At 38.9% G+C, this 22,092-nt stretch overlaps 2 protein-coding genes across 6 annotated transcripts; one reads left to right on the plus strand and one right to left on the minus strand.

The window, feature by feature from the left end:
- Positions 1–363: 363 nt before the first annotated feature.
- cpda (carboxypeptidase D, a) lies at positions 364–21,935 on the minus strand. Of its 2 annotated transcripts, XM_015033490.1 has the most exons (22): positions 21,110–21,935; positions 19,282–19,529; positions 14,353–14,495; positions 14,079–14,248; positions 12,219–12,619; positions 11,912–12,103; positions 10,142–10,309; positions 9,879–9,988; positions 9,288–9,390; positions 8,805–8,947; positions 8,552–8,721; positions 8,155–8,457; positions 7,355–7,550; positions 6,950–7,085; positions 6,657–6,803; positions 6,365–6,463; positions 6,207–6,271; positions 5,538–5,669; positions 4,499–4,684; positions 2,118–2,220; positions 1,165–1,372; positions 364–993 (listed from the first exon to the last, which is right to left on the minus strand). In XM_015033490.1, the coding sequence occupies exons 1-22, from the start codon at positions 21,751–21,753 to the stop codon at positions 891–893; spliced, it is 4,170 nt and encodes a 1,389-aa protein (XP_014888976.1). In that variant the 5' UTR covers positions 21,754–21,935; the 3' UTR covers positions 364–890. The 2 variants fall into 2 exon arrangements, with proteins under 2 accessions (XP_014888976.1, XP_014888977.1); XM_015033491.1 differs by lacking the exon at positions 364–993 and having other exon boundaries at positions 1,050–1,372; positions 21,110–21,934.
- On the plus strand, positions 2,352–3,754 carry LOC106948052 (uncharacterized protein C22orf31). 4 transcript variants are annotated; one of them, XM_015033493.1, is made up of 2 exons: positions 2,352–2,650; positions 2,946–3,754. In XM_015033493.1, the coding sequence occupies exons 1-2, from the start codon at positions 2,615–2,617 to the stop codon at positions 3,456–3,458; spliced, it is 549 nt and encodes a 182-aa protein (XP_014888979.1). In that variant the 5' UTR covers positions 2,352–2,614; the 3' UTR covers positions 3,459–3,754. The 4 variants fall into 4 exon arrangements, with proteins under 4 accessions (XP_014888979.1, XP_014888981.1, XP_014888980.1 ...); XM_015033495.1 differs by lacking the exon at positions 2,352–2,650 and adding an exon at positions 2,657–2,875; XM_015033494.1 differs by lacking the exon at positions 2,352–2,650 and adding an exon at positions 2,657–2,794.
- Positions 21,936–22,092: the final 157 nt, after the last annotated feature.

Below are 22,092 nucleotides of genomic sequence, written 5' to 3' on the forward strand. Positions count from 1 at the left end.
ATGATCTTCTGGAAGAGAACTGGCCTATGCAAATCCTGTTATCTGTGAATGAACACTCTAATTTCAGCAGCTTATCAATTAAATCAAATTTTAAACAAAAACATAAATAAAAACACTGTGAAACAAAAAGCTAGTCTTACTCAACTGATAAAACTCTTAATTTATTCAGTTTCTACCATTTTTTTTTTTTTTTTACTTAAATTAGCTCAAAGACTAAACTACATTTTTAAACATGGCACTCACAACAGTGTTGTTGTTCTACAAGAACCAGACTCCAGCAAATACTAGGATCATTTTAGAACTGGGACCGCTCTGGTGGAGTAAAAGCCCTTAGTGCAGGTGAACTCTCCTTATGCACTTTCCAGTCCAGGGAAAATTTTATTTAAGCCTGACAACAACAAAAAAAACACACACACAAAACTGATAAACTCCCAGGCAAGTCACCTTAAAATTGTGCCAAAACGTTAACGAGAAAGATTTTTCCATCTTTTCTCATCAGCAAACTACTGGATGGATCAATTCCCAGCATAATCTCAGTTTTATTGAAAGCAGATGCAGCTTTGTTACATCTATTTCAGTCTGACTGGACAGATAAACCTTCAGAAGCCAAGGCACAGAGTTGGAGACGTTCTCCCAAAGGCTCGGACACTTTCAGTGCAGCTATTCTACTTTGGATCAAGAAGTAAAAAAAAAAAAAAAAAGGAATTTCCAATTTTGAAGGATTATTAAATTGTTGCTTATTTCAAAGATCCATTTTGGGGGATACCACACTTCTTGCTAGATTTGTTTTCAGGAGTTCATTTGGACTTGGCAGCTTGGCCTTTAAACTGGGGCAGAACAAGCAGAGGCCTTTTTGAATGGCACAAAAAACAAAAAGCCGCTGCAAAGGATCAATGAGGCCGGAGAGGAACTTCTTCATTCACTCTGTGTTCATCATCATCATCGTCCTCCATCGCACCCTGCTGGTCAGGCAGTAGTCCACCAGCAGGACAACTGATGGTGTAACAGAGAAAATGCTTACATCACTCATTCAGAAAGAGAGGCGGTGAAGCTGATATGAAGAGTTCATTGAGATCCTTAAGGATTTAACTCTAGAGGGATTAAAAGAAATAAAGCAAATACTGAATCAAACTAGTGCAAATCTTTCAGATTTTGTTCGCATACAGTGTCTCTTCATCGCTTTCGCTTTCGTCCTGAAACTCATGGGCGAGCAGGGACTTTTTGGAGCCCATGGAGTTGAGGTGGATTTCATCGTCGTATTCGTCGCGGTGCTGCCGCAACCGGTGGAAGCCATCCTTCTGATGGTCGGACTTCGCTGAGCACACGCACCAAATGATGCACGCCGTCAACACCAGCGCTGTCATGGAGGCAGCTGCAAATATGAAACGAGAGACGCTCTGTTACACATTTTCATCTTCATATAAAAAAAAAAAAACATAAATATTACTAAAAATTATTAATAATTCACTTGGAAAAAATTTGCTTTTAAGTGTAAATAAAATTATGATTTCAGTACTTTTCTGGTCAGAAGTTTACCTACATTCATCATTGCTGATATTCTGATATTGTGGGATTTTAAAGCTTTCAACTGTTCTTCCCCAGCATGCAGTGATGATAAAAACAAACAGCTAGTTCTCTCCCTAGTTTAACACACCTGCATCCAATGATGGCTCATTAGAGGCCTAAGAAGAACACTGACATACTTAAATGGCTGCAACTACCACCAGCGAGAGAATGAAAACATGTAGGACGCCGACCGACTTTGGGCACCCCTGCTCTATTAAGCCTGCTACGCTTCATTTTCAAGAATTAGCCATTAAGTTTTAACTTTCCTGTTTGTCCACCAGATGGCGCTACTCATCTTTTTAGGCAAACTTGACTCAAGTTAAAAAAAAACAAACATACATTATCTTTACTGCAATTGTATATTTTGTCAGAAACAAAAGTTTAGAATTTTAAAGGAGCTGTTAAAGTAAAAGTAAAGACAAGCACATGATAGGTGTATGTAAAAACAAACTAATCCAAAAGTATTAAAAGACATTTTTAGAACTGAGATCTTGCATTAAAAAAAACAACAAAAAACTACTCCATCTGCATAAGGCTCTTCTGATAGCTACCTGCACAGGCCACAACAAACTCCCTTTGCAATCCAAATATGCTGTTGTCTACATCAAACTCTATCAGGACAAAAGCAGCAGCTTCATGGGAAGTGACCACAACCTGGAAAACAGAAAAAAATAAAGTAAAAATAGTTAACATAACCAAACTTTCCTTTATCATATATGATTGATATTGGAGCAATGAACAAAACATGCTACTGCTTATGTTTGTGGAGTGGCTTGTTTTCCAAACTGAAGTGAAAGCTAATGAAAGGTTATTGAAACTTCACTTTTGAAAGTTTTAATGGTAACTGTGTTGGCATATTCACATCTGATCGAGGGCTGAGGGATTCAAATTAAAGCAAATATTAAATGTAGTGGTTTCACGCTCTCATGCATTACGGTTCGACAGAGAGAAATTAAAAGGTCACATCTTTGTATTCAATCAGGATGTTGTTTTTTAAATGAGGTAAATAGGAACATCTCCTTCTCTCAAAGCTTCTTTGACAACAGAGATGGCTAATCATCTAATCAGCAGATCCCTTCTGCAGGTGCGTCTGTTTAGTATAACCTGCTGCAGGTTTGTAACTCTAAAAAAAAAAAAGTGTTGGAGAGGAAAAAAAATCCTAATATATCCAGCTGAAAGGTAACTTACAAAAATCACATTAAGAATGAAGTTGCTGGATTACAACAAGGCAGATTGCATTTTAGTAAAATGATTTGAACCCAAACAGAGATTGGTTGCAGAGAAGAAGCTCTCTGCATCTTCTTCTACTGTTAGGACATTTTTGTACCGTTTTCTGATAATGGAAGAATTCTTGAAACTAACGTCATTTCTCTTTTCAGGTAAATGAGATGCTCCCCTATGAGTTGAGACAGAGCATTCGATGCCCTAAAAAGTATGGACAGACTGTTAAGGAGAGGAACTTCTTGTTGGCTCCGCCGTTCGGTTCAGAGCTCATGTTTGAGGAGCACGACGCCGAGAAACCGCTGGACGAGAGGTACATTAGGAATGCTGCGGTTATTCCAGATCTCTCTGATCAGCTGTGCAGCGCCGAAGCTGTCGAGACGGAGGAGACCTCGGGCGCTGCTCTGACGATCCATGGGTATTCAGTGGAAGACTTTCAGAAGACCTATCACTCTGTGGTGGATCCGCTGCTCTACAGGCCCTGTGGGAAGCTGAAGCCTTACAGCCTGGAGCTGGGGTTTACCATCAAGGAACACCTGCTGGACGGGCTGGCTTACCCGACACTGGAGATTTCAGAGCGCCCAGATGGAAAGATGGAAGTGACGGAGAGGTTCTGTGTGCTTCGTTCACCACCTTATATAGATGTAGACTGTAAAGGGGATCCGTGGTAAAATTCCTCCAAAGACTTTCTATAATAAGCATGATGGGTTTGCTCTCTGTTAAACTTATTACTATATACTTCTATTGGATGTTGTTTTGTTTTTCAGCCAAATCTGTACAATTTGAGATGTATTATAATCCTTACTGTGAATTTTTATCAGGCGTATTAGTCTGCAGGTACAAAGTTTTTATATTCGTGTAGTTCTAAAGTGATGTTGTACACTAATCCATAAATACATGAACAGAATAAATAATGTTAAATTAATAAAGACAAGTAATTCCTAAACTAAAAATCCTAAGTTTAAAAGAAAACATTTTGAGGTTTGTATTTTTCCAAACGTTCCAGTGATTCAGTCATTAGAAACTAGAGATGTGTTAAGAAAGTAAAACCTTCATTTCAGTTATTAAACATAAACAGGAAAAGTAATTTATTTACGGCAGAGGGTTTCAGGCAAATGTCTTGGTGCGTTCTCGCCAAACGCATTTTGAGCATCAGGTGCATCTGGTTTCCATTCAAAGTCTTTGTGGAGGCGAGTTGAGGGTCGTTGCGGCACTTTTGGAGCGTCTAGCGCGGTGCGTTTTGAACCGTTTGGAGCGTTGGATGCGTCGCGTGCGTCCAACGCTCCACATAGACTTTGAACGTAAACCTGACGTTCAAAACGTGTTTGGTGTGAACGCACCAAAAGTGCACACACATCGAACTTTTAACGTCAGACGCTTTTTTGATGAGTGTAATACATTAATCCCAATTGTGTTGTACTAAAAATAATTTTTATTAGCCTTATGCCATCTAATTTTCTGAGAAACTGGGTATTCATCAGTTTTCATACATTAAGCCATAATGTAGTTACTAGAAATTAACAGAAAAACCTTAAATACATCATTCAATATCACTTTCAGTATTCAATAACATTCTATCTATTAATATGCACCTGGAGATAATATTTATATTAAGAGCGTAATTGCTACTTGATGGGCTCATGTTAATAGCTGTATGTTGTTCTGACATCTATGCTTTACATAAAGTATTTGCACGTAAAACACAGCGTACCTGTTTATGGTGACTTTGATAGCCTTCAGCTATGACGTCAATATTATAGGAGCCCGGGTGGACGAGGACGTGGAAGTAGCCGCCCTCAGAAGTAGAGACTTTCAGGGTTGTGTTCAGAAAAATGGTCGCGCCGACAATCGGTTTCCCACTTCTGTCCCTCACTACGCCACGCACCCCTTTATGGACCTGAGCAAAAACATTCATGGTTTGTGACACACCTCTGATATTATGCCATTAGACTATGGAAATATTTAATACATTAATACAATTTAATAAAATTTACTCTGATGATTACACTACAGAAAAACGGAAATGTTCAAATTATATTTTTAAGGATTTAATTTTTTCTTTTTTTTTGAAGAACTATATAATTCTTAATCTCAGAATTTATCAATAGACCCAAATTTATTATTTCTTTTTGTTGAAGAAAACTTGATGGCTTCATGGTTTTTAGGCAATTTCTAAATACAAAAGAGAACTAATAATGAATATTTTTAGAGATCGTGTCCCCAAATACTTGCTCATAACGTTTCTATAATGAGATGGGGAATAATGTCTGTAAATATAAATATTTTTTTAATCATCTCTGAACTTTTTGCATACATATCCAGATCTGAATAGGCTTTTCTAAGAATTCTGCATTGGTCATAAATCCAAACTTTTAGAAAGTTGTCTTTTATAATGTGCTCATCTTAATAAGACTCGTCTCTTAAATACTTTTTTTTTCTTCTTCAGGGCAGTGTCTGTAGATATTACACATGAGGAATAAAAATTTACATAATTCAGAATGAGGATTTAAAGGTAAATCTGATAGAAAGGGATCAGATCAAGAAAGCTTCAATAAAAAATAAAATCTGTTAAGACTCAACTTAAGTAAGTAGCAACCTGAAAGTGAATGACAATTTTAAACTGAATTTAAAAAAAAATAGGAATACTAAAATATTTTCTTAGAGATTAAAAAAAATCTAAATGCTAAACAAAACATGTCCATATAAAAGTACATTACTAAAGATCATAGGTATCCAGAATAAAATCCTACCTCCACCAGCATGCTGAGGAGAGCCTTTTTGTTCTCAGCCCAGAGCGTGCCCAGCTGGTTAGCAGCAGGAAACAAACAGCAGCCAGTATATACTGTGATTTCTGGGCAGTGTCCAAAATCCATACTGAAGTCCTGGAATGACACGAGAATGAAACTTAACATGAGATAATAGACAAAAGAAAATAGCACTTTGTGAATGTTTTGTGGGTACAGTTCAGGGATGTTCCTGTTCTCCTTCCTAACTGTCCCACAGCTCAAAGCATTGTCCAGAAAGACACGAATGAGCGAGTTTGGTTTAAAAGGACTGGACTGGCCACCATATGTTCCTAACCAAAACCTAATAGAACATATTTTGGATGAAATTGAGATTTTGAGCCAGACCTTCTCATCCAACATCAGTGTTTAACTTGACATATACTCCTCTGGGGGAATGGGAGAATATTCCCAAAATCCCACTTCAAAACCTAGCAAAAATCATTCCCAGAATAATTTGATATTAAAGCTTAAGGATTAACAATGGGGTATCAATCAAGTTCATATGTGTGTGTCTAGAAACGAGTGACCCAATAGTTTTGGCAACATATTGTGTATATTTTCAGTAAAAATGTACTTTGTTGTTAAATCTTCCATAAAAAAAAAAAAACTTTAATTCCAGTTGAAAAGTCTTACCTTCATGCTTCCCATGTGACTTTGCAGTTCTGCTGCTTTCATCACTCCATCTGGGACATTTCCCACTGAATACAATGAAAGCAAACAGTTAAACACGATTATCTTCACTCAGATATAAATGACAGACATGGCATCCATTAATAAAAATTAAGTCATACTTTGCCCATTGTTGGAACATGCAGTGTCACCGGGGTGCATCTTGGGATGGTTCTTGGCGTACACTTTTGCCAAGTACTTCAAAGTGGCTTCATTATTAACTATAAAAACAAATTATGCACATTTAATTTCATCCAGTTTGGGGATAATGAAGAGAAGATTATCATCAAGGCTTGAGCAACATAAATCATCACGGTAGGGAAGATTTTTTCTTAAAGTAATAATATGTAAAGGTTTTACAGAGCACAAAATAAATAATGAGACAAAATGTTAAGCCATACAAAGAGGTGTTACCAGTCTGAACAGGTTTGTCATAAGGGTAGGTGACAACCAGAGCGCCTCCATCCAGGGCGACAGACAGACTGAAGTCATAGCTTTGAATAAAATTCATCATTGCTTTGGTCTCTGGTTCTGGCTCCATCAAATGCTGTGACGAGTTGCCTGTTAAAGTACGAAAGGAAAGGAAAAACAGCTTATGGAAAGATGGAGCAAGCCTCTCAATCAAGTCTACTGTAATTCAGCTGCATCTTATTCCAAGCAACTTTTTGACAGAAATGTGTCAATAAATGTGTATCCAAATAACGGACCGAAAAACGTCTTGTCAAGGTCTTTGTCATTGGAGTTGGTCAGGCCGCGGCTGGACGAGCATTTCTTCTCCGCCGCCTGTTCCCGTCCGTCAGGGTTGATGGAGGGCACAATGAAGATGTGGGTCTCGTTGATTAGCTGGAGAATGGAAGAGGTAGAGAAGTCAAATTAACACACGTACCCCTTGAATGTTTTCGCATTCTGTCTTGTATTTCAACAGAAACTTATGTGACAAACCCTCACACAGTAGAGAACAAGTATAACATGGTAAAAAAATACATGAATTTGAGCATTCTTTACAAATACAAGCCTGAAGTGTGCCATGCATTTGTATGAAAAAACATGTTTTACAGCTTGCATAAAATGTTTGCAGGGCTCTGTGTATTTCGGGCGACACCGACACCAACCTTGGAAATGGCGGCGTTCTTGCCGTAGTTGATGCACAGAGAAGCGGCAAACTCCAGCAGCAGCTCCGTGCCCACGGGAGCGTTGCCGTGGATCCCCGCCACGAAGCGGATCTTCGGTTCAGACGGCTCGGGTTCTGCTGGATTGTTGGAGATTTCCAGAGCCAAAATGTTTCTAAACTCTACACTTTGGCCCAGTCTAAACACAAGAAACACAAAATCACATGAAGGGTTAGAAACATATTGATGCGTTGACAGCCTTGAGATAAATTAAAAGGTTCATGTTTACTCTGAAAACTGCAAGGTAACACAGTGCTGGGCAATAAGGTTTAAAAATAAAATCTCCATCTTAAAAAAGTTGTTTTAATTATGTCTAACTGGGTTTGTGTTAGTTCTTTCTTCAAATATAGTCACTCATTTGCACAATCACTTCTAAATCCTGTTCCTGATAATAATATGATGCTGCTGCATTAGAAGATTAACAATTTCTATTAAGTATTATCTGAAAAACTTAAAATATAACTTCACATGAGAGCTTTCCTCATTCTAATTTTTTTTTTGTTATTGTTTTTGTTGGAGTTATAAAATTATGACTTTATTCTCCTAGGATTGTGACTGTATTCTTGAGCTTGCTGTCATCACTCTGAACTATGAAAACTAAAGGTGCACGTTGGTGAAAACAAAAAAATCCAGATTTTCCAATAATTATATCTTCAAAAACCAAAAATTTGACAAATCATTAAAGTCGACTTGTCGCCCAGACCCTGTAAGTCAGTGGTTTTGGATATTAACAGCATACCCACCTGTGTAAAGATGTAATTTGGGGGAAGTTAAGCGTGAGGCCTCTCAAGACGGCTTCCAGGTCTTTTGGGCGTCGGTAGCGGAAGCTGCTGTCAGTGGCTGTGCTCTTGACCAGCTGCTCCAAACCTTGGTCTAGAGACAGCTCCTTTATCAAGCTGTTGAGCTCCCTGTCAGATGGGCTCCGGGTCAGCTGGGGAACAGTGGACGCATGGCCGGTATTTTCCGAGTTTAAGCGGGTCAGCCTGAAGTCCACTACCTCTGCTCGGTCCTTTGAGACCGTAGCGTAGGTCGTCAAGGGTTTATACCTTTACAGATAAAAATAAAAGAGGGGTTTTTTTTAGGTAGTGGAAGGAAAGCCTTTTCTCTGGTGAGTTTCACTTTCTGAAATAAAAACGTTACCCATCAGCAGAGGCAGTGACTGCATAAGTCCCAGGAACCAGCAGTCTCCAGTAGTCTCCAGTATGACCCGTAGTGACGTTGTGGTCTATTCCCCCCACGCTGATGGTGGCATTGGGAACTCCCACTTTATCCTGGTCATCAGAAACTGTGCCTTTTATTCCCGTGTGAACCTACAATGACAACAAAACAAACAGGAGTAAATAGAAAACAGTGAAAGTGCTAAATTGCTAACACTGACTCTTGCTTCTTGTACCTGGTGCATAAACTGCAGCAAAGCTCTCCAGTTTTGTTCCCAGTATTTTGGCAGCTCCTTAGCCAGGGGGTACTTGACGCAGCCCAGCTCGATGGTCACCTCGAAGCAGTTTGTGTTGATGTAATTCCAGTCCTGCATCCCACCTGGGGAAAATAAAGTCTTCATTATTTTCGGCAGTGGCACTGAGTGCACTTCAAAAGTTATTTTAGACTAAAGATGACCTGAGTAAATACAAAATACAGTTTTTAAATTTAGATTTAGTTTGTCCAGGGGATTATCTAATAAATGGTATGGATGCCCATCATTGGTGGCAATGAGTGTTTGACATCTCTTGGAGATATTTTGTGAGGTTATTTGATTTCACTAAGGTAAAGTTAAGACATTCAAAGCGGGAGTGAGAAAGGCACATTTCAAATCTTGAAAATAAAATATTACTCATGTGAATAGTTGACGTTATGTGAGCTCTGAGCAACGAAGGCCTACCGGGAACAGTGTACCAGTTGGCTCCATTAGTGATGCCATCCTCAAAATAGTCCTCTGGGTCCAGGTCGTCACAAGGGTGTCCTTTGTACATGAGAGGATTCTCCTGCACACAAATTCAACACAAAAACAACTAAACGACGACTTCATTTGTTTTGATGTTTAAAGCCAAATCTCTCCACAGATCGAACAGGCAAGAGTGAGCCCGTCTTTTTTAACTTCTGTTTTATTGCAAAAGAAAAAAAGAAACATCTATGTATTTTTGGGGATTTTCTATGCAAGACAAAAAGTATCATAGAACTCTTCAGCAGAAGATTTTCTGTTTCTGAAAATGGAAATTCGCATTTTCACACCTTTAATATGACATTTAAATTAAATCCACTGCAATCAATTCTTAAGCAGAAACTAATCAGATATAAATGTATTATTTTCTTTCCATTTTGTGGTTCTATGTAATTTATCAGGATTTTAAAAAGGCAAAACGAGGAAAGGTTGTGGAGGTACTAATAATTCTGTCAGGTACGGTACAGGATGAAAATAGACATATAAATAAAACTTACTAATTAAATTTTAGCCCAGAAGAGATTAATTTACCTGTGAGTACGCTTTGGCCACCTGCTTAAATACGTCATCATCAGGCGACCTGCTGTAATGACTAAGCCCCTCTTTGTCATCATCAAACGGGTAGTTGACCACCAAGGAGCCTGAATTTCACAAAAACATTGCATTTCACCGCTTTGTTAGTGTAACTAACAACCAACTGTGGTGCTAAATAATAAGGTTTTCATTGGACGAAATAGAAAACTAATACATAAATGTAATTAAATGACAACTTTTACACTGGATGACTTGTTTACCTCCGTGGAGGTTTGCAGACAAAACAAACGGGGTGCTCTTCAACCAGCTCATGACAGCTATAGTCTCTGGCTGCCTGGGTTCGGTGATGGTGACAAACTGGTCTGGAAAGTTGCGATTCAGATCATAATCATTGCTGTTGTTCCGTCCTCTGTAGCCCTTCACGTCACCTAAAGGGAAGCAAACTCAGGTGGTGAGACATTGCTATGCAACAGTCACTGGAGCATGTTCCTGTTTGAAGGTTTGTCCTTTAAATGTCACTTCCTGTTGTACTTCTGCAGTAATTATTGACTAAAGGATGTCACATGGAAAAGCTGCTCAATAGATAAACAGAGAAGTTGAAGGAGGGCACATGAATTTCACAATAAGAAGGGAGATAGTGACATAAAAACAGTTAGATTTGTCCAATATATTCTTGTTAAAATATTGATATATTTTGTACAGTACGTAAAGTTAGTCCTTCTTTCAAATAATAACTAGGATGCTGGCGAAACACTGAACTGGCACTTTTATGGTTTTGACCACTTTTTAATGCATTTGCTTGAGAGTGCCTTTAACCAACCTTGAAGAGAAAAAACTATCAAACAGGCCCTGAATTTAAACACAAAGAGCAAGCAAGAAGACAAACATCTCAAGCATACAGACTGACAGGAACGCACACAAATTACAAACAAATAATTGACTTGACGTGGCCAAGTCAAATAGTTGACTGCAGGTTCAATAGGAAAGTCAAACAGAACAAAAATGAGAAGTCTTTAGTAAGTTTCTGTACTACTATTATCACTACTTATCTTAATATGTATGTACACTTACTAATACCCTTCTGCTAAAGCTGCTTTGAATTATCCTGTAGTTTACATTTTCTTTAAACCTATGCCCATGCATGAACAGTCATCATGCATGGGCAAAAGGAAACATAATTATATTAAAAGGTTTTTTTGTTGCTTTGTAGGACAGGTTTAAAAATGGTTGACAGAAATCCAGAAAAAGCTTAAAAGACCTGACATAAATAGACATATATTTAATGGTTCATAACTGAACGGTATAAATATGTGGAAACAGTTAAATGAAAAAAATGACTGGTTAAATATTACTTTAATGGGTCTGAACAAGTGCATTTCAGAAAACATCTAGTTCTGTTAGAAAGTGTGTGTGTTGTTTATGGTTAAATTAATGTTACTGTGCATGAAGAACAGAGTAAATCCCTTTGTGCCATGGTGTTGCAGTTTAACTTTTTGTCCTCTTTTCTTAAATAACCTCTTGACCATCTTATGCTAAAAGTATTACACGCCATACAAAGGATGTAGGTGCCTTCAAGAGTTTAAATAACTAGTTACTGTGTTACTCAAAAGATTTTTCCAACTCCCCTGCAGTATCAAACAGTGAATGAATTTTCATCGGTGAAGACAGAGTGTATGAATAATGTAGCATGAGACTATTATCTGGACATTCCAAATTGTGTAGCAATTACTTAACTGTTTCATAGCAGCCCCATGTCATAGATTTCTTTCTTTTTTTTTTTTCCTTTTTTTTTGTCTTAGTTGGAGATCTGATGTCTGGAAGCTACAGTATCAAAAACACTGGATCCATTACTTTAGCTATGCTATGCTTTACAAAGCACTGAAATTGCTGGCAGATATGTAGTGCAAGCATAACTCACCCTCGACTCTCTGAAAACCATATACTGTATTTACCAAAAACTACATTTAAAAAAATTCTTAAATTAAAGAAAATATATGACTTCAGTCTCCACCTGTAAATATTTCTCTCACCTTCCACAGCCACCTCGTAGCCATCGGGGTTCATGGAGGGCATGATGTGAATCCTAGTGCTGTTGACCAGCTGAGTGACCTCAGGGTCGGTACCGTAGTTGCGACACAGATATTCAATGAGGTTGAGCAGCAGTTCCCTTCCCACCACCTCATTTCCGTGCATGTTGCCCACATACTTGAACTCCGGCTCCCCTGAAAGAGATAAAAAGAAACAAGTCAAAGCATTAACAATATGCATACACATCCTGTATAAATGAATTTAAAAAAGGGCAGCTGCTCTCATTGTGTTGTGCAGTTTGCCGCTCACCATGCTCGTGAACATTAGGGTTGTCCGAGATTATCATCACATACAGCTCCCGGTCTTGTACAGAGCGGCCGATGGAGTAAAGATGGGTGATGGAGGAAAACTCGCTGCTGTACTTTCGTAAGAAGAGCTCCATGTCTGCATAGTTGTGGTGACGAAACTCTTTTGGATGGACGGACTCATGAACAGGTGGGACGAACAGAGGGGTGGTGGGAACTGCGTGAGCCTGGCTGTTGTTGGAAGCCTTCGTAGAGGGAGTAACAAGGTGACTGGTGGATGGAGTTGAGGTTGTAGTTTGGGGGGTCTTGCCTGCAGCCTCACTGACAACAGGCTGCAGGGTAAAGTTAATCTCAGTGGGTTTGCCCTCATTAACCTGAACATTGTTGAATGTCTTTGGTAGATACCTGCATACACAGAGACAGACACATTAAGAAAGATTAGGCTTTAATATCAAAACTACAAAAAGCGATGGCCCAACTGTGTCATTATTCTGGCTTCACCAGAACGTTCTCCACTAGATTAGATAAGAAATTATCTTCTTTGTTTTACAAATTAATTGTTCTGTAATTTTTGGAGGAAGTAAGACAGGATATGTGGCTACTTGCTAAACGATTCACAGCCCTTGAACTGTTTTTACATCTTGTCATGTCATTGTCAAATTGACAATGCATTTTGTTTTAAACATTGGGTGAAAATCACCAAATCAACACAAAGTAATGTGTAATTGTGAAGTAAAAGAAAAATTGTGCATAATTTTCAAGAGTTTTTAATAAAATACAGAGAAGTGTGGAAGTAATTTGTATTTAGCCCCTTTATTCTGAGAACCCTAAAATCCTGTAAAACTGATTGCTAGACGTCACACAATGACTAAATAAAGTCCAATTGTGCATAATTTGATGTCAGGATAAATCCTGCTGAACCTCAGAGGTTTGTTAGAAAACAAATTGCACAGCATAGAGATCAGGGAGAGAGTCATGGAGAAGTTTAAAGTAAAGTTACTTTTTAAATCAATATCTCCTACCGTCGCTCCTTGCCCGGCCTGTAGACAACTGGCAGGCTGAGCAAGGAGGGAGCATTAATCTGAGAAGAAGCCAAGAGGCCCATGATAACTCTGGAGGAACAGCAGGGTTCCACGAAAATATAATGATTAATAAAATTCTCCACCTGAACTTTAATTTACTCATTTGTATGCAAAACGCTGTGTGCCAGAAAACTAACACGTGGATGCATCGTGCTGCAGAGGTGTTATTTTCCCAGCCGAGATGAGGAAGCTGGGAAATTGATGAAAATATAACAGAGCTAAATAGAGGGCAATGGAAAAAAAAAAAAACTCTGTTTACAGGCAGCAAACAACTTGAGACTGGGCCAGAGATTCATGTCCAGTATGATAAACGCTAACCATATTAAATGGTTTAAATCTAAGTATTTTAATGAATTAAATGTCAAAACTTAAATGCAAGACCTGAAACTTGCTACTCAAATAAACTCTCCATCCAGTCTGACTGAGCTTCAGCTATTTCGCACAGAACTGGCAAAAATATGGACCCTCTAGTTGTGTAAAGCTGATTGAGACATACTAATCATTTGGTCCAGTAATTTTACTGGTTATACAAACAACATTCTGACTCAGGAGGTGCTAAATACAAATGGCTATCACAGATTTGCCTATTCAGATTTTAAATTCTCAGGAATCTGAACTCCTTTTGAAAGAAGAACAACAAAGAAATAACGAAGAAATTAGGACTTTTAACCAGATCTTTTTGTGTGCGTTTCCGACTTACAACAGTGTTACTATGCATTAAAGGCTGTTCCTTTAAAGCATAGCTTCACTTTGCACCAAATGTGGTGTGTGTAGAAACTCACCCTGGAGCCACAGCTGTGATGTTGTAGGTTCCCGGGAGCAGAAGGCGGTAGTAGTCTCCAAATTTTGCTGTGGTCAGGTTGTGGCGGATACCAGCAACCACAATGCTGACATTGCTGAGGGCGGAACCGCTGACTGCATCTTTCACAAAGCCACGAACTCCCATGTGTACCTGGAAGAAAATAGTACTATGAGTTTAAAAAGGATTCGTACTGAGAGATTCGTGATGACTGAGAGACGTTTCAGTTTCTAAGGGATAAACTTTGTGAGCTTTACCTTTTCCATGTAGGCCAGAAGGGACTCCCTGTTCAGATCCCATTCCTGATGCAGCTCAGAAGCTGGAGGGTGCTTGCAGCAGCTCAGCTCCATGGTGATTTCCAGGCAGTTTCCATACAGGTAGTTGTAGTCCTGCATTCCTCCTGAATAACACGGCATCAACATAAACGTCAGCACACTACAACAAGAGTCTAATTATACATTTGAAATTTGTCAGACTCTACAATTTAACTAGATATTCTCTGAAGCTGCCTGACATTATTTCCACTGGGGAGGTCAGGGTGAGAGATTATTTACTAAAAGTCCCAATGAGGTATCTGCAGTTCACAAGTCGCCCAACCTTCTGGTAAAGTCAACAATAACACACACAGAAGAGCAGGCTGACCGTCTCTGTGGTGCAGCTCTGGGCAGTCAGAGGTCCCATCGGTGAAGAGCTGCCATGACTGCACGCTTGGTGGCCACAGAAACCAAGTCAAACAGTTACGACCTTATAAAGCAGTCGGAGTAAATGGGGTCAAGAACTGTGCACTGAAAAATAACTTGTTCATTGGCACCAGCTCACTCTAGACTCAATTACAGAGGAAAAACTAAAAACAAACTCCAGGATTCCTTCTAATTTTACGGCTCTTGACTTTGAGACTCTTTGAAGACTCTTCCAAATTAAGTTTTAGACCAGCAAGAATAGCAAAACACAACTTCATAATTTTACTTTTTAAAGTAACCCAGTTAGGTATAAATGTATCAGAATAGTAAAGCATTTGTCAGCACTGGGATGCAACTCAGTGCTTTTACATGTAGGTTAACTAACTTTCTGCTGTCAGTGTGTTTTGATCTTAAAAGTTATGGACAACAGGTTTTAATCAATTTTTTTTTTTGTATTTCTGCAGATTTATGCCCAGGTCCCTCTTGAAAATGAGATCTGGATCTCAATGGGGGTTTTACCTGGTTAAACAAAGGAAATAAGGAATATTAATACATTTCCAAGCCAACATTAATTAATCTATAATATGCTAAACCTTTTTTTATTTTCTTACATATTCAAAATCAAATGATCCCAAAAAACCATGACTATGTGTCAACCATATTTGATGTCCCACACTTCAACATCAGACAATGTTCAGTCAAAGTGAAATAGATATTTTACTTTGATGCCCAAAAGAAGAAAAGTCTTGGACGAGATGAAAACAACACAGACTACAGCAGAAACCGGTGTGGTCGATGAATCGGTGGATAGATGTACAGCTTGTGATAAAAGACATGAAAAAATTTACAATCTGAGACGGTCAACAACAGACCATGACAGAAAAATTAATGTTGAATAAATTTTGAAATAAAAAGATACTTTTCAGAAGCACTTTTTTCTGTTATGTAATACATTTTCAGCATATAGGCATGATAACAAAATCACCAACATAAAACAAGCATGTGTAAAAACAGAGCGCCAATATGAGAACAGCTAATAATTTTAATATCAACACTAAATGTGTATTTGAAAAGACAGCGGTGCAAATATATTGTCAACCTGAATTTAATATATTCAAGGCAACAGTTAGAAAACAGTTCTCCAATTAATACTACATGCCAATCTAAAACATTCATCGTTTTATATTGGTTTTGCTTTTTTTTTTTTTGTTTTTCCTGAACCACTTAACTCAAATTGTTTTCATAAATGCTGACACAAGCTTAATGGAACCACTTCACAGCATGACAGCTGGGTTCCTGCCATGATGCTGGAGGTCACACGCCCAACTCGCTGCTGCTGCCATAAAGGAGATTTGGCCCAATCAGAAGTGCTTCTAGCTACGTCGTGCACCTGCTGAGAGTTTGGCTGCAGGTCTGCCTAACCGAAGTGTGCATGTGCTCTGTCAGCTGTTGCAAAAGGAGCATCATCCTTTTTTTCTGTTGAACAAAAACGACAAACATAACCTGCTTGCAAACCCATCGGTTATCAAAACCAGCCCATAACATAAAGAAACATGGCCTCAGCATTAATTTGAAGGAGGGGAGTGCTAAACTTTACCTTCAGGGCACCTTTGAGACTTTAAGCTCTGAGGAAAGAGACAGAGCTGGGTAACATGGCAACCACACTGCATATAAAATATTTAAAAATATCTCGCCTATAAGGGATGAGTAATATAAGTGCCTATATTCAGTAATGACAGAAAATTATTAGCTTCCTGCCACAACATAAAAGCTATAGAGCACAGAACTGACCAGAAGACATAAGCCTTTGTCTCTGGCTACGTCTGCTTCATAGTTTAAACTGTCACTGAAGCAAACCACCAAAGTAAACACCCTGCACCCACAGAGTTTAACAAACGCAGACCTTTGCTTAAATATCCTGTTGAAGTAGGAGATTGTCACACCCTGAATGCAGCAGGAAACCACCGAACAGACAATCAAGTCAAAACCAGAGTGAAACCAGGATGCGCTTTACTGCAGGATGTCTGCAGTGGTTGAGATATAAAAATCAAACACCAAGGAAAATCACCTGCTTTTCTAAGCAGACCTGTCGGCTGTTCACAGAAACAAAGAAGAGCAGCACAGATTCAGTGACTGCAGTGACCTCAGGCTCCTCAAGGGTTTCAGTTCTGTAACAATTATCCTATAAACTACTTGCAAAGAGTCTCTACAACTCAAATCTAGGTTTTTGAATTAGTCTTTAGTCGGGGGAGGGCCTGGGAGGACCTTAAACTGAAAAGTCAAAACTTAAATCCAGTTTCAGGTTATTGTGCAGTTAAAGAAGAAGCAGAGTTCTTTCTGATTAGATTACAGTGAATAGTTGTGATGGTGGATTATTATTTCAGGCTCTGTTTGCCAAACAGAACCGTCCTCTGTTCCTCACTCTCCCTGCTGGCAGTTTGCCTCGGCTTCTCGTGATCTCACTCCATGTCCTCCAGGCAATGTTTCCATCCAGTGCTGATAAGTCCGAATTTAGGTGACATTTTGGACGGAGGCATCCCTCAGTTAAATAAGTGATATCTGTTCAACTATTTCACACCAAGTGATGCTTATCTTGAGTCATATGAGGTGCAGAATCTGTCTCTGCTTGATGGTGGGTTCATTTTTTTTTAGACAGCCAAGAGCCAAGATAAACCTGGTCAAAAATTGACAATTTTATGGACAAGTAAGTCATTAAATAACTATTTAAATATGTGAACATTAAAAAAAATGGACTACAAATCTGACTAAAAATATTAATGCAATCGGGGGGGAAAAAATGATCATTTGGGGATGAAAGAAGACATCATGGCTCACACAACAAACTTGGTAAAGATAATAGAGAGAGAAACAGACAAACTGGGTCAGAGGCCCATGTTTTTATAAAGGCAATTAAATCAGGCTGATGCATAAGAAGTCGCCTCCTGATGGACTCTTGTCATAAAACTTGTTACAACACAGAGCGTCACCAGAGGAAACCTGAGCCGAAACCTGAAGCTGCAGACTCGCACAGCACCGTCGTCCGCCCCGATAAAAGCCAACCAAACAAAGGAGTAACATATGACGGTTGATCCAATTTCAGGTTTCAGACACACAGTTGGTACTGTGCCTGAAAGTATCCCAAAAATTAGAAGCAAAAAGAAAACAGAATGGTATTTGTTCCAGGTTTTCTTTGTATTGGTACAAATAATAAGGGCCACACAGTACGACTCTAAATTTGTTGGCTGTTCTTTTCCAAGTGACAGGAAAACATATGTTCAGCGTTGGCAGAAACATATTGAGCCTGCTGGTGTTCAAGGGGTTTAAAGGTCACAGGGACTGTTTGAAACATTATGTCATATGCAAAGAAAGTATGCATTTATTCCAACTTCTGTCGTCTTTACATTATTCATTCATGAAAAGACAATCAATCAGATGTAATATCAGTCATACAATAATTATGACTGATTTACTAAAAACTGGTTAAACAAAAAGGCACAGGACACGGGGATTGATTTTAATGTTGAATTCCTGGTAGCAATTAATGACCTCAGAGAAGAATACTGTATATTATCATGTTATCAAGTATAAATATTTAAAGAATGACTGATGAAAAAGACCAGATTGTAAATTATTGTCTTTCAAAGCAAAATAGTGTTTTTTTCTTGCCACAAAAATGCCTTTTGAGTCAGGCCCAATAAAACAAGAAACGCTTCCAGATATGCATGATGACAAATATTTGTCCCTTAAGACTGTTTGACTACAAGCAATGGAAATGCTTTTGCAACAAAGATCATATATGTTCTGGAAATGATTAATTTGTCTTTATTTGCCAACAGCAGTCTATCTCTTAGTAGAAACACTTTTATACGCAAATTAGGCAACCAGTACAGTCTTTAATTTAAAGCTGGAGTATGTAGCTTTTATACAAATATTTGTCTTTTACATTTTTGTTAAATCTGTCACGGGACATGTCAAAGAAAAAACTTTTCAAGAATGCAGATTATAGTATACAGAAGAGAAAAGCAGACATAAAATCCTGCCATACTCCTGATAAAAGAAAAAAACAAAGTCCCGCCTTCAATGAAATAAAATGAAACAACTTGAATCTAATTCAATCCTGAGCATGCGGCAGCTTGTGCACAGACACATTCCTGAACGAGCTGCAAGCAATCCGACAATCAGAAACATTCTTAGTTTTTAGACAGACAGTCCCTGCACAAATGACAGACTTACACCAACATCAAAAACAACAGCAGGCCAGCTGTAATTGAAAAGCTTCTAGGACAGCACGAAGAATGTGATCCATAAAACTGAACTCGGTCTAAGTCAGCTGACCGTGGCTGTAAAACCATGACTGAGATTAAAGGAGCTTGAAGCAATCCCATAACTAAAACTGGCCTACTTTTTAATTTCCCAACGTCGCACTGATCATACCGCAGCGGACTTTCACCATCAGATTTATTTAAAACATTTTAACATGAACAGCTGAACTGCAAAGCCACTCACCTGACACATCATACCACTTGGCTCCATTGGTGATCCCGTCTTTAAAGGTTTCTCCGGGAGAGTCGGGACAGTTAGGGTGACCCGTCTTCATCACAGGGTGATTTCGGGAATACTCCAGGGCCAGGTAGCGAAACAGATCGTCATCGGCCGACTGGCTGTAGAAGCCCCCTTGCTGGTGGGAGGCAGAGTCGTCGAAAGGGTAACTGGCCACCACAGAGCCGCCGTGCAGGTTCCCAGAGAGAACAAATCTGTGGAGACGGGAGCAGCAATGTAAGTAAGTTAGAGCAATAATTAAACAATTCAAAACAACTACAACTCAGAAAGAGTAGCAGTTTATTTTGTCACCACGCATTCAACTAACTTCCAATCCAAGATTGTAACACACATTTATTTTAAAGTTTTTACTGGCATTTCCCAAATTAGACAGTTTTTTTTTCTTTTTGGTTTTTTTTTGCCAGTAGCAAGAATATCTGTTCAGCCTAAACAGATGCCTGCACTCCAGCTGCTGCTGATGTCAAACACTTTTTGTTGTTCTTTTTAAACTTTGTTTTTTTTTTTTTTTATGACAATACTGAAAACAAAAATATAACTGCTCAATAAATGTTATTGTGCTTTCACAATGCCATTTTGTTTGTCTTGAGCCTGCTTTGTTACTTACATCATAAGTCAATGTAAGTTATCACATGTTAAATACACATCTGTTAAGAAATGATGACGTAAGTTATTAGTAATAACTGGCTCCGGGCCTTTGAAAATACTTTGTCTGCTGGTCACAAAATGACCAAACGGGAATTCGTCTGGCAAAATTTTGCACTAAAATATGCAGAAAATCTAGAAATATCTCATTTAAACTCCTCGGTGGACTGCAACGGGATGCAAACGTAAAGGTTGTAGATGGATTGACACTTATTGAAACACAACTTTTAGAAAGAAAAGCATGAGGAAAACATTCCACTGAGCAGGTAGGACAGTTATGTAATGTCAAGATGCTACCAGAATCGCTTTTCTGAGTCACTGGCAACAAAACTTTTACACAACTAAACTTTGAATGTGAATGCCAGCTGACGTCTTTTCAACTTAGTCACATAATAAGAAATAAAACAGAGAAGTTGTACTACTAGTTAGAACCTGAAGGCCTAAAAAAAAAAACATAAACAAAGCAGTAAACATGAGAAAAGTATCCACTGCTTGAGGCTGGCTGTAGAAGATACTTCCTCTGATAAACCAGCTGAGTAAGATCCAAAAATAGCCCAGGCCTCAAGAACTGCAAGCTGAAATGTACAAACTTTAAAGGTATGAGTTTAAAAAGAACATAACCACAAAAAGATGAATATTCTGAGCAATAACCTCATGAATATAACAACATTTAGAATCTCTGATTCCATATGTTTGCCTTAGAAATATACATTTTGCTTACAAATAATACAATCGGCCAGTTTCATGGAGTCTCTCTTCAGGATCTCACACCTGGCACAAAGATGGCTGAAAGTAAACACGAGGAAGACGGGAACAAGGAAAACTGGGATTTGTCTACTCCACATCCTCACTGCCATCTTTACCAATAATATTCCCACTTTCTACTGCGCAGTCTTAATAATGGTATGACATGCACTTCATATGGATCCTAAAAAGATAACAGAAAATTTAAAACATCAAAATGTTAATCAATGTCTTAACTTTTATTTCTTGTTTTCTTAAAAAAGGAGCCAAATGTTGATCAACTGTTTCTAAAAAGACACAGCTTGTTGTGGTGGTGAGAATTCCTCTAAAAAGACGATCAGGACCACTTTTTTAATGATTTCTGTCTGCAGAGAACAGTAGTACTCACTTTTTCTCCTTGATCCATTTTATCACTTCCATGACCTCTGGAATGGTATCTGGACCACTCACTGTGGTCCCGTCAAACTGATCGGGAAAACTTCTGTTTAGGTCCTTATTTCTGGCATTATTTCGACCATCGTTTACACCTTCGCAGTCCCCTTCCTTTGACTTCTCAAAGCCGTCAGGGTTCATGCTGGGCATGATGTAAATATCCGTGCTGTTCACCAGCTGTGTGATTCGGTCCTCCTCCCCATACTTAGCGAGCAGGTGCTCCACCAGGTAGACCAACACCTGTCTGGACACGGTCTCATCTCCGTGCATGTTCCCCACGTACTTAAATTTAGGCTTCCCCGGCGTGTCTTTGTTGGGCTCCACGGTGATCCGCATCACCCACAACTCCCTGCCCTCCACGGACCGACCAATGCTCGACAGGTTCGCAATGTGGGGGTAGCTCTGCGCTAAAGCCTGTAAGCGTTTCGTTAGGTCAACATAATTGTAGTATTGGTTGTAAGTCTCTACCGTTTCCGAAGCACCGGTGTTTCGTCGCAACTGCTTCTTGTCTTCACCCTGAGACACAACAAGACGAAACAAGGCGGAAAGTAACACCAGCTGTTTTAACGTCTTCGGAAGAGGCTCCCAGATGAGTACCATGTTGACCTAATATCTACTTCCACACCATCCGGTTTTCTCAACTAAAGAACTGAAAAGAATGCTTTTCTTTCTTCTCTTTTATTAAGGTCTTTCTTCGCGTCACAGCTGTTTTTCTGCTGTCAGGGCCACACTAGCCTGCCTGTTTCCTTTCACTTCCGTTCACCTCCCAATGGGCGGGGCTACAATGTGACGTAATTTTTTAAAGGTGGACCATGAGAGTTAGCCTCCAGCGGGTCTAACTCCGTTCAGGAAAGAAACTTATGTGTCGTACACGAGAGATTTTGTTTATAAAATATACCCGTCAGTCAATAACTTTTTTTAATAATCTGTTTTTGTGGG

Source organism: Poecilia latipinna, unplaced genomic scaffold, assembly GCF_001443285.1.
Source record: "Poecilia latipinna isolate Pla-1442-1.1 unplaced genomic scaffold, P_latipinna-1.0 Scaffold270, whole genome shotgun sequence".
NCBI lineage: Eukaryota > Metazoa > Chordata > Actinopteri > Cyprinodontiformes > Poeciliidae > Poecilia > Poecilia latipinna.